The sequence below is a fragment of the Gigantopelta aegis genome, chromosome 12 (assembly GCF_016097555.1).
Source record: "Gigantopelta aegis isolate Gae_Host chromosome 12, Gae_host_genome, whole genome shotgun sequence".
NCBI classification, from domain to species: Eukaryota; Metazoa; Mollusca; class Gastropoda; order Neomphalida; family Peltospiridae; genus Gigantopelta; species Gigantopelta aegis.
In genome coordinates, this window is record NC_054710.1 from 46,736,315 (window position 1) to 46,749,534 (window position 13,220).

At 38.8% G+C, this 13,220-nt stretch overlaps 1 protein-coding gene across 1 annotated transcript; it reads right to left on the minus strand.

The window, feature by feature from the left end:
• Window positions 1-4,635: 4,635 nt before the first annotated feature.
• Window positions 4,636-13,017, minus strand: LOC121386788. The gene is made up of 2 exons (XM_041517806.1): window positions 12,694-13,017; window positions 4,636-11,054 (listed from the first exon to the last, which is right to left on the minus strand). The coding sequence occupies exon 2, from the start codon at window positions 10,174-10,176 to the stop codon at window positions 6,934-6,936; it is 3,243 nt and encodes a 1,080-aa protein (XP_041373740.1). The 5' UTR covers window positions 10,177-11,054; window positions 12,694-13,017; the 3' UTR covers window positions 4,636-6,933.
• Window positions 13,018-13,220: the final 203 nt, after the last annotated feature.

Below are 13,220 nucleotides of genomic sequence, written 5' to 3' on the forward strand. Positions count from 1 at the left end.
TTGGAGACTAGTTTTGTTTTTCATCATTATTTTATACCCAAAATTTTAGCAAAGCATAGGCATTTTCCTTCTTCCACATGCCATCTTATATGTAGCTTTGTGCAAATAACATCATCAACGTTAAATACATTGTTCACTACTTTTCTTAATTTACTGCTATACTTTTTAATTTTATACTTTGTTGAATCACATTGATTTTGTTTCCTGTTAAAAAAATGTTTTCCTAAAATTAAATTAAACTTTAAATTAATACAATGATATGTAATTAAGTTACAGACTAATGTACTTCTTCAAATGGATGTGAAATACTTAACATGTTTGTTTTTATATATTTCAGCAACTGGACCAATGGATGTGGAGTCATTGCTTAGATGTCGAAAATGAGATTCTGAAGACAAACTATTAAACAAATTACATTGCATCTTGATATTGAGAACAGAATGATAGAAATAATAGAACAGTTTCAACTGATATGTGAAAGAAAAACTGGGGCAGGGGGTGAAATTGCTGCTGAAAATGAAACACTTTCAACAATTTCTTTTAATACAACATTTAAAAAAAAAAAATGGTGTTTGACATATTGCTGCTAAGGAGTAATTCAGACTTCCAAGACTTGGGATTCAGTTTGACACCACCCATCAAATGGTAATCCGTAATTGCTCAATTTCGAGGATAATGATTTGGAGATGGATGCCACAGAAATATACATTTTTGAATAGATATATTTACCTGTACCAGATTGCATGGGGATTAATACGTAAAGACCCTCTCTTTGAGAAAAAAGAAAATGTCAGGAAGTATTCTCATAATAAATATTAAACAAATTGTGCGAACTGCAATCTGTGGTTTAGTTTTATGTTATATATATATACAGTGTTTCTGCCAGAAATGTTTTTTTGTGTATGGCGCTGTTATTGAATGCAACCACAGTCAACAGGGGCTATGGAGGGGGGGGGGGGGGGGGGGGGGGGGTCTCCTCCACAAATAAAATGGGTTACATTTAGCAGAAGCTTCAAGTTTGATTCGCAACAGTTGTTGCCACAACACATGAGTTTATAATTTATTTAAGCACTGTTGTACTGGCTTAATTGGCAAATATGTTACAGACTGTCCAGCTACTTTTTCGTACTTTTTGTCCTATTTTTCCTACTTTTTCTTCAGAATACTTAGTTTTTCGTACTTTTTGGTTTGAAAATGCCACGAATTGCTGTTAAAGTGTGCATATTCCTTGTAATATTATAAAAGTCATCAGTTACAGGAATTATTTTAATTGTTCTTGGCAGCAAGATACATCTCTCAATTTGTGGCACCATATAATCTCAACATATTAAAATTACACCCTCAAAGCCAACATATTTTCCAATGATTAATATGATTATAATGTACAATGTGTATGTATGACTTCAGAATCTATAATACATTATGGAAAACTTAAATTAATCATGTTAACTCTGTTTTACTGTGCATCAGCATTCCTATGCATGTAAATATGTATATTGATTAATATAGTGTACAGTAATTTGAAATAACTATAACGTGACCGTTACATAAGATACACATTATTTTTTATAGAACACAAAATACATGTACAAACTAAGCACCACATAAAAAGGTGTTTCGAGCATGAATAATGTCGCTACATACTGTGTCAGTCCTACTTTTGTTCTACGTTTTCCTACTTTTGTCCTACATTTTCTATATTTTCATTCCTAATTGTGTCCAACTTTTTCAAAAGAGTGTGCTAGACAGTCTGATTTTATAAAGAGGGGATGGGGCACCCAAACGTAAACAACCCTAATATATCTTGTCAGAACGGAGACGGGCCAATATGTCAGTATACATAACTGGAGGGCCAAAGATGTGGTCCCCACCAACCTCTGGCTACGCCAGTTGTGAATTTATTATTATTATTATTATTATTTTTTTTTTTTTCGTGTATGGCTTTGGTTTCATAAATAGGGCAAGTGCCGTATATCGGTTGATTCAAGCAGTGCAGCTATGTAAGAATACCGGCCTCGGTGGCGTCGTGGCAGGCCATCGGTCTACAGGCTGGTAGGTACTGGGTTCGAATCCCAGTCGAGGCATGGGATTTTTAATCCAGATACCGACTCCAAACCCTGAGTGAGTGCTCCGCAAGGCTCAGTGGGTAGGTGTAAACCACTTGCACCGACCAGTGATCCATAACTGGTTCAACAAAGGCCATGGTTTGTGCTATCCTGCCTGTGGGAAGCGCAAATAAAAGATCCCTTGCTGCTTGTCGTAAAAAGAGTAGCCTATGTGGCGACAGCGGGTTTCCTCTAAAAACAGTGTCAGAATGACCATATGTTTGACGTCCAATAGCCGATGATAAGATAAAAAAATCAATGTGCTCTAGTGGCGTCGTTAAATAAAACAAACTTTATGAATACACCCCCATAAATATCGCAATCCCACAATCTAAACCACTGCCTGCATAATTTTGGCACAGGCGACTGTATCCTGCTATAGTTTTGTAATCATTCGTGCATAAAATTTTGGTACACTGATAGCATTCCCACACGCCTTGTATTTTAATGTTACTGCTCACGTCCCTCCCTTTTGTTTTTTTAAACAAAACATTTAACGCAACCCAACCAAAAATAAAGACGCCACGGTTTTAAACGGGTCGAGGCTGGGTCGTCGCCGCGCATTCTATTCTCTTGTTCCTCGGCATATCGGGATTCCATTAATATAAAAGTCGAACAACAACAACAACAACAACAAAAATTAAGATGAAAAAGAAGAAGAAAAAAGAAACAAACAAGACATTTTAATTTATCAGTTCTGACAAGAAAAACGAGCATAGGATGTTTTAAATGTTCTTTTGGTTCGACGTTCACCTCCGGGTTCTTGTGCTTCGATAAAATTTACTGAAGTAAAAATGGTTTCGTCGATTTAAATCACGTTGTCATCGTAAATGTACCGTGTAGTGAAATACTTGAATGTCTCCTCTTGTCGGCTTTTTATTTAAACAACGATATTTGTAAATAAATTAAGGCAAAAACGTAATCGGCAGATCGGTTGATTTTGCTATCGACCTATGCGAATTGGCAGAATGTTTGTCTAACCTTGCATCACGTGTCACGGGGGGCGTGGTTAACTCGTCATGCGGAGGGGTCAATTGCTCAGGGGTCGGGTGTCACAATCCACCATCAGGAATCGACTGCGCACTGCTGGTCTGCGAGCTAGGAGACCATACAAAGGACCCATTTTCACGCCATTTCACAGTCGTCAACGTCTGGAATGGACCACGTACCCTGCCATCAGCAAACCTAAGTGTGAAACGTGACTCGTCACTAAAGACAACGTTATTCCAGCGTCTCTGATTCCATCTAACGTGTCGTCGGGTGTGGCGTAGACCGCGAGAACGCTATGCGCAGTGTTGTGTTCAGGAGGTCGACCGATTTGGTGGCGACAGCGTAATGGTTTGGGATTCATTTTGTTCCCATGGTCGTTCCCGATTGATTGTCGTCCAGGGCAACCTCACTGCCGCACAATACCGTGATCAAGTGTTGACACCGGAACTGCTGCCGTTCATGCAACAACACGGTCCAGGATTGACATTTCAACGCTACACCCCATAAGCTATCTTGACGCGCAATTTCTTGCGAAACGCCGGTATCAACGTCATGGATTGGCCGTCCCATTCACCAGACCTGAATCCCATCGAACACATTTGGGATGAATTGGGAAGACGACTGAGTCAGAAGATCAACCCACCTTCAAGCTCTTGGGCAGGCACTGATCAACCAATGGCGACGACTTCCGGTACGGATTTTCAGAGGAGTTCTTCGGTCGATGAGAAGACGTTGTGCGGCTGTGGTGGCTGCGCGAGGCGGTCACACGCGTTATTGACTTCAGAACGTGCCACGATCTCATCATGTGAAAATCGTTTTGGGGGGTCACATGACATCAGGCGGTAATACGCAATAAATTGATCCCCACATCGACTTGTGTCAATCTGTATTGCTTCTCAAATGATATCGACATCCTTACATAGTAGTTTTATAGTCATGCACCCTGTATTTAATTTGTACGGTCAAATTTACGCAGTGTAAAGTCTCTACTTGCGCTCAGTATATATGTACAGCTGGGTATATGTCACATACTTTTGGAGAAATATGTGTATTGAAATGACCGTTTGAACTGCATATGCCATAAAATGAAAACACGTATTTCATTTCAACTATGTTCGTGCTTATATTCAATTACGGTTCAAGCACACTTGTTATGGCACACACCTCAGTGGTTAATTGTTAGTAGATATATATATGTTATTGAGAGTGTTAATGAGAAAAAAAGGAGGGTGTAGTGGCCTTACATCTACCCGTTGTGCCCTTAAGAACTCACTCTGGGCTGGAGCCGGTACCGGGATGCGAACCCTTACCTGTCATCCTTTTAAGACACACGTTTGCTTAGGCACTGCGCCGTCGAGACCAGTAGAAAAATGTCATCGGAATTCCTGTTAACTAAGCCGACGGGGTTACTCGGGTCCGAAGTTACCAAAGTCCGAAGTTACCCCTATTCCTACTTAACACCGTGTCCCCGTTAGTCAAGATCACCCCTAGTGATGGGCTATTTAATAATAATAATTTACATACAACAAACACATTGTGCTTTTCATCAAATGTTTAATATAAAAAAGAATAATGCGAAAACAGCAATGTTGGGTATACCATTACAGGTACATGAATATACATGGTGAACATACTGTTTGGAAACAATAAAACATTTATCACGTCATATAAAATAAACGAATTACTTTGGTAAATATGCAGTACGTCACTGTATTGCACGGGACACTGTGAGGTACCCGGCATCTATATTATATTTCACATTGATCATATGATGAATATAAACTATGTGTTCTAAATTCAGACATTATAAATTAGCTATATAGTGTACGACATGTAGAAATGCAATACATCACCGTATTGCACGGGACACTAAGTTACCTGTGTATCCTGATTTTCTGTTAACTACAACGGCTTGTACAGCATGAAGCTTAAATGAGAACACGTTATAGATTTTAACACCAAATCTTGCTGTGTGAAGCTTAAATGAGAACAAGTTATAGATTTTAACACCAAGTCTTGCAGCGTGAAGCTTAAATGAGAACAAGTTATAGATTTTAACACCAAATCTTGCAGCGTGGAGCTTAAATGAGAACAAGTCATAGATTTTAACACCAAATCTTGCAGCGTGAAGCTTAAATGAGAACAAGTTATAGATTTTAACACCAAACTGTTGCAGTGTATCCTTACATCCGTGTTGAATGTCCCGGTTAGTTGTGTGATTACTATAGGAAAGTCAAATGCAGGAAAGTGACTTTCCAGATTTAAAAAAAAATTATTATCAGATTTCAACTTTTTTTTGTGTGTGTATAGTAGACTAGATTTGATCTGGAATGCTAAAACCCCCAGACAAGACACACACACACACACACACACACACACACACACACAGAGAGAGAGAGAGAGAGAGAGAGGGAGGGAGAGAGAGAGAGGGAGAGAGAGAGAGGGACGGACAGGCAAAGAGAGTGAAAGGTGGAGATTTAGAGAGAGAGAAAGAATCTGGCAAAAGTAAAAGACGTGCGTGGTTGTGTCATATATATTAAATGTTAGCTCGAGTGTCGTCCGTCTAGCCGTGGTCTATTTATGCGGTGTAAGTAGACCACGATCAGACGACACTTTAGCTAATTATATGTAAATCATCATAATCGTGGAATGGACTAAACAATATGACATGGAACAACTTTGTGTAGTTTTTGTGTGAGGATGCACTCTGTCAACTACACACTTGTATATTTTTGCTCAGTGGAACTGAGGCCTAAATTGGTATAATTACGTAAAATTCTTTCAAAATTACCCATAATAAAAATATTTATACCCGAAACAAAAGTAATCAAACAAAGATTGTCGTCTGTCCATGACGTGTAAAATTCTTATTTTTCGATCACGAAAAGCTAGTGCAGTTTTAAATCATACTGGAATGTAGAACGACTAAAATAATAATAATAATAATAATTGATAAATAAATAAATAAATAAATAATAAAATAACATAAATAAAATTATAATACAATTAAAAAAACCCGTCTTAAATGTGTAAAAATAACTTTAAAATTCGCTCCAAGTCATATTTATGTTCAGCTATAATGTATTCTCGTTCTCCTTCGAATATTCATGCTTTAAAAACCACCAATGATCCACTACTAAAATGGTAGATAATCAATATTGTACTGATTGTTCTTTTTTGTTTGCTTTGTGTGGGTGGGGTTTTTTTTAAAATAAACCTCTGAGCAAGTAACAGTTCATCTATTACTGGAAGAGAAATGTTTTGACAATGGTACAATGTAGATAGACTATATCGTACCTTCTTTCTTTTTTTTAGATAACCCAAGAGAAAATTCCGTCTCTAAGCAAGTAACAGTTTATCTATTACTGGCAATGAAATGTTCTTTCTTATGTTTTGTTAACGTAGATATGCTATATCGTACTATTATTTAAGTCAAAGTCCCATCTCTAAGCAGAGAAATACTCTTCCGTTTTGACAATGGTACAATATAGTTAGGCTTATATCGTACCAATTCTTTTTAGATGACCCAAGAGAAAATTCCCTCTGATCAAGTAACAGTTCATCCATTACTGACAGAGAAATGTTCTTCTGTTTTGACAATGGTACAATGTAGATAGGCTATATCGTATCAATTTGGGGTTTTATTTTATTTTAGATGATCTAAGAGAAAATTCCTTTTCTAAGGTAAAAATTCATCTATTACTGCATTTACTGACAGTGAAATGCTCTTTCATTTTCATATGTTTTGTTAATGTAGATAGGCTATATTATACTATTATTTTGTTACTTTTTTTTAGATGGCGCTAGTTAAAAGTTCCGTCTCTAAGCAGGTAAATGTTCATCTATTACTGGCAGTGAAATGTCCTTTTTTGTGTTTGGTCATCTGGTTGGATCGTTTGAACTTCTCCCCACACACGCTGCATCCATAGTACTTGACCCCGGTGTGACGACGTTGGTGTTCCTTCAGGTGCCAGCTTCTTTTGAACCTGCTTCCACACTCCTCACACTCGTACTTCCTGTCTGCATCCCGTTCACCCACGTGCTGGAAACGATGAGCTACAATGTCTGTCGCTTTCTCAAACGTCTTGCCACAGATATTGCACGTCAGCGATTTCCGTTTGGTGCGCATGGTTCTAGAATCACGACTGTCAGTCTTTTTAGGAATCCCTTGTCTTGAATTGGTGACATCAATTGTGACGTCATTTTTATCGTCTGCACGGTGCGAGCTGAAATGACCGTTGAGGTCACTTTTAGCTGAAAATCTCTTACTCTTAGTGCTAATTTTACGGCTGAAGCTGACGTCTTTGTTTATTTGTAAATGGTTGTGAGATCGAGTGTGGATTAACAGATCAATGCCAGTGGGTAGTCGTTTCCCACAGTGCTTGCACGACAGACTTTGAGCATCAGAGTGCGTTTTGAGGTGATCCACTAGAGGTCCGTATGATTCAAACATTTCGTCACAAACACAACATGAACCATCTTTCAGACTATTCTCAATGTGTAGCTGCAGGTGTACGTCATGGTTCCGTTTCAGAATAAAGCATTGTCCACAGTGAATACATACAAACGGATTGACACCTTCGTGTTGGGGAATATGCTTGTCCAGCTCTCTCATGTTGCAGAAAACCTTGTAACACTCCAAACACTTGAACGGGTCGTAACCGTAATGCGAACGTAGGTGCCTTTTGAGTCGCTGGTGTGTGGACAATGATACATCACACACACAGCACGTTAACGGATCGATGGGCGATTTCCTTCCATCCACACCAGAAGCTATCATATGAACGATTCCAGAGGGTTCATCCTTACCGTTTGTGTCGACACTCACAGTACTGTCTGGATAATGTTTGTAATTGTATTTGTTGTTGCTGCTTTTTGAACGAATTTGTCTATGTATCCTGTCTCTGGCAACGCTAGCTACAGCAGCACCTGTGGATGATGGCCTATCACCGGAAACACGGTTTACTAGGCTGGTTTGTATGGATGGTATTCCATCACAGGTAATACCATGTACCACAACTCTTCTCTCAGTTTCAGTTCCTTGTTCTCGAATATTAGTGTCACGTTTAGTAGAATTTGGAAAACTGGGAAGTACTGGACAATGGACATCAGGTAAATTTTCAATACTGGAAGAACACCATATTTGTTCTTTCTTTATTGTTATTCCATTCGAGGAACATACGTTAGCTGAAATGGTATCCGTGTTTGTAGAATTGGAACCACTTAAGTAAGATACATGAGACCCAGAGGAAGAATCTGACAATGAACATCTCTGATTTTTGTTTACATTTTCCAAAGAACAAGGACTGGATGCTTTGCACTTTGTGACGGAGTTACTGCCTTTGGGACTTTCGGACGTTGTGATGGAGTTTCTGCCCTTGGAACTCCCGGGTAATTTCCCTTTATACACGTCTCCTTCTATATGAACCTCCAGCTGCACAGCCTGAGTTGTCAAGGACACCTGATCACCTTGAACCAAAACATTTTGAATAGAACCTCCAGCAATACAGAATTCCTCAGCCTCTTCCATCTCACCATTTGACGAATCTACACAGATTTCAAATTTACTTATCTCCACCATTTTCTTTGCTTCATTTCCACCAACCACATTAGTGATAACAAGAGATGGTGCATCTCCTGTTACATCACAACATGACGTTTTGTCAGTTTGTGATGCGACGACATCATTCAGATCCATGGAAACCACAGTGGTTGCCTTCACTACATGTTGATCACCTGCCACGAACAGATAAGTTGATTTCTTATTTCTAACACCAGTAATTCCTGCATTTGATACGGACATCTGACCATATCCACCAACAGAACTCTGTGCTTTATTAGTAGCCATTGTAACAGTTTCACGAGAAAGACAACTTCGTGATCCAAAGTCGGTATACTTTATACATGGAATGCTAAAAGATGGTGAAGCATGTTGCATCTGGGAATTGGATGTCACAGGAATTAAGGTGCATGGGTTTTGAATATCCGCATGGTGCTTCAACTCACTTGAGTGTGGCTTGAACCGATTGACACCATTCACCTGATGCAGTACAGCATGCGATGCATCATTTGATTTGTTTATGTCGGTATTTATTATGTTTTTCATCATTACATCCTGACTGACATTAAATGAACTAGCTGGAACCTCGCCATTAGGAAGGTAAGTACGAAGTGGAACACCTTGTCCTATGCTGTTTGGGTTTGTAAATGTCGTGTTTGGAAAGTTATTTGAAATCCTATGCAACAGCACAGGGAATCTGTGTCGAATGGCTTGATCAGTGTTTACATCTGGCTGGACCACAGAAACTGGTAATTGCATAGGACGGAATGCTTCCACAGACTGTGGTGGAGATTGGAAATTGCAAGAAGATGCGGGTACACAATTGGAAGTAAATGCAGGTACAAGTATAACATGTGCAGATGATGCAGGTAAAGTATTAGATGCTGATACAGGTAGTAGATACAACTTGGAAGTAGATACTGGGTTGAAAGCACGCACAGGTTGTATAACAGATGTGTTAATCTGTGTAACTGGACGGTGGAATCCAGCCTTGCGGTTTGACATTCTACTGGTAGGAAGAGAAGCATGGCTGAGGTCAGAAATGGTGTGTGATGATGAGGTGCAATTGGGAGTAAATGCTGGGTTGAACATTAACCCAGCAAACTGGGTTGATGCCGATGCATTTTCTATTTTATGTTGATGCTTGGGAATACTTATCGAATATGACGTCATTTGAGTACATGGAGCATTTTGTTGGTTTTCTCCATTCATTAGTAGAGATGAGGTACTGGAACTACAACTTGAAGAAAGGGCATTATTTGTGGCATGTTCTTGGCTAACACCTAGCAAAACTGATGCTGAAACACAATTTGGAACACGTTTTTGGTTAAAACCCAAAAGAGTGTGTGTTTGGCCATCACTTGTAGCTGGAGAAGATAATGAATTTGTTTGGCTATTGTCTGACAAAGTAGGCGATGTGACCAAGGCAGTACCAGGAACACCCAACAGTCCTCTTGTTCTCAACTCTTGCTGTAGTGCTTCTTTGCTTTCAATTGTATTGCAGACAGCAGCTGCAGTCATTGTTATTGCTCAAGGATAAACATATAACCAACTCCTTGCTGTCCTGTTTATATTTTATAGTATATAAACTCAATTCTTATGTGTGTTTATTAAATACTGGCATAGTTCCTTTGGTTTCTGCCAGACTAGGTGATGGTTTGGATGCTGAATCAATGCAGTAGTTTTTGTCAGCAAATCATTTTGAAGCACTTATCTCTTCCATCAGGTGAGATGGTTGCTGCAAAACCCTCCAAGAAACAGGCAAAACCAACAGCTTGTTGTTTAGTTAATTCACTAGAAATGTAACCTCCTTATAGTATTACCTGTAGACATAATTCTTATGCGACACATCATGTATGTCTATAAATAATGTGTCCAGCAATATGACTAGGTGCATTAGCACAGTTTATTATAAAGTTAATTCTTGTGTCAAATGCTGCAGTGATTATGGCTTAAGGATACAGGTATCACCAACTCCATGCTGTCAGTTTACAGACTACAAACGTCCCCATGTTATAGTATAAATCTGAATTAAAGAACCTTATTCTGTGATCAAATTCCTAAACATGGTTCTTAGGTCCATCTAATGCTGCAGTTATAATTGTTATTACTTGAAGATACAGGCATAACCAACAGTTTGTCAGGTTATGTCACTAGTAACTGAATGTTATAGTATATCTGTAAACTCAAGTCTTGTATGTATCTGCTAGCTACTGACAGAGTGATGGACTATCTGGAAATCTTTGTCTTTACTTAAAATACAGTTTTAAAGTTGTTTTGATTTTTGTTTGAAAGGGTGATGGACTACATGTATTTGGATATTCAGTCAATGCACCGTTTCTGACAGCAAATATTTTTGAACCACTGTGACATCCATCAGTATTAGGTGGAACTGGCAGCTGCAAAAAAACAGACAAACAAGAAACAGTTAATAAATTTGAAAAAACAAATTCAATAAACAGTTAAAATCTGGTTTTGTTTATTAACTCCACTAAGAACATTAATTTAATAATCATCGGCTACTGGATGTCAACCATTTGGTAATTCTGACAAAGGGGCCATTCAAATATTACGTAATGCTCGAGAGGGTGGGAGGGTGTAGGTCCAAACAATATGTGGCATTACAGGTGGTGGGTGGGTGTATTTAACAGTGTTATTATTTTTATTATTAATCCCCCCCCCCCCCCCCCCCCCCATAAATGCTCTGTCACGGCGACAATCTTTAACACAAGTAGTTATAGCTAGACATTAAAAATGTGTTTTGTTTAATAATACCACTAGAGCACATTGATTTATTAATCATCGGCTATTGGATGTGAAACATTTGGTAATTTTGACATATAGTCTAAGAGAGGAAACCTGCTACTTTTTTCCATTATTAGCAAGAGATCTTTTATATGTACCAAACCACAGCCTTTGACATACCAATCATGGCACACTGGCTGGAGTGAGAAATAGCCCAATGGGCCCACCGACAGATGGATGGATCTCAGAACGACTGCTCACCAAGCGAGCACTTTACCACTGGTCTACATGCCACCCCATATAGCTAGACATATTCACACACAATCAGGACTATAAATAGAGCTGAAATGCATATCTGCGCTTTCCGAAACTGAAAAACAGTATGATAAATGATATTACTCCCATTGCATAACTTGTTTGTCAATGGAAGGGGAGTTGTGAAGCGTTATGTAATATTTGGGGGGGGGGGGGGGGGGGGGGGGTATATGGTCTAGCATTACAGAGCATTCAGGGGGAGAAGGGTGTCTAATTTTAACAAAAATAGAGTGACATAATATGTGAACGGCTGCAAACTAGTAGTCTTCTACATTATTCTGTTAACAGCAAGGGTATTTTATATAAAACATTCCAAACAAAAGAGATCATACCACAGCCTTTCATATATCAGTAGTTGTCAATGACCCTTAAACACCCCCCCCCCCCCCCCCCCCCCCCCCCCCCCCCCGCGCCCACACACACATCCTGTACATGTGCCTGAACTAGCATCAAATGTCTTCCTCCACAGTCTCCATTAATATACCGGTAAAATTAATTTTTCAAAGATAAGCAGTAAATTAAAATAAGTAATTCAAGGTATACTCTTTACATTTCACAAGAAAAATTTATAAATATTTTTTTAGTCATAATAAAACTATGAGATTGCCACTTAAATGGAAAGGAAATGTTTTATTTAACGACACACTCAACACATTTTTATTTACGGTTATATAACGTCAGACATATAGTTAAGGACCACACATATTGAGAGAGAAAACCTGCTATCGCCACTTCATGGGCTACTCTTTTCGATTAGCAGTATGGGATCTTTTATATGCACCATCCCACAGACAGAATAGTACATACCACGGCCTTTGTTACACCAGTTGTGGTGCACTGGCTGGAACGAGAAATAGCCCAATGGGCCCACCGATGGGAATCGATCCTAGATCGATCGCGCATCAAACGACCACTATACCACTGAACTACGTCCCACCCCCTTGCCACTTGAATTATTTAAAAGTAACAAAAACTCACCCTTGGTGGGCCTCAAATATGTAGTACTCCTGCTCAAGGGAAGTAACTCCAAACCAATGTCTTTCCACAAACTTTTCACTCACTGAAATCGTTAGCATGTAATTATTTGTTACAATCTCAAACGGCCTTATATATCTACATATATCTTTACATTCACTAACATAACAAGGTCAACATTAATAAATGCACCATATAATACACCGTATAAAAAGTTACAATTTCTTCGAAACAAGTCGACAGTGTCAAACAATGAAAACGTTTTTCATTAATCACGTGACTCAGTGTTGTTCCGTGACAAAACTGAGGCACTCAATGGGATTGAAGTTTGAAGGAAAACGAACAAAAAAAATTCACTGGGGGTGTTTGTACCACTGTATCCCGCCCCCCTTAAATATATCCAGGTGTCTCTTTTTTCTGGGTTATTATTATTATTATAATTATTTTTTTTTAATGCATTAATTTACCCTTTTCACACTTTGGTTAATGTGCGCTCCCCCCCCCCCCCCCATATTTCCTGTATCGCCCCT

What these genes read in the sequence shown, in the direction of transcription:
- LOC121386788 (XM_041517806.1), bottom strand. Translation starts at nt 10,176, where the DNA reads ATGACTGCAGCTGCTGTCTGCAATACAATTGAAAGCAAAGAAGCACTA.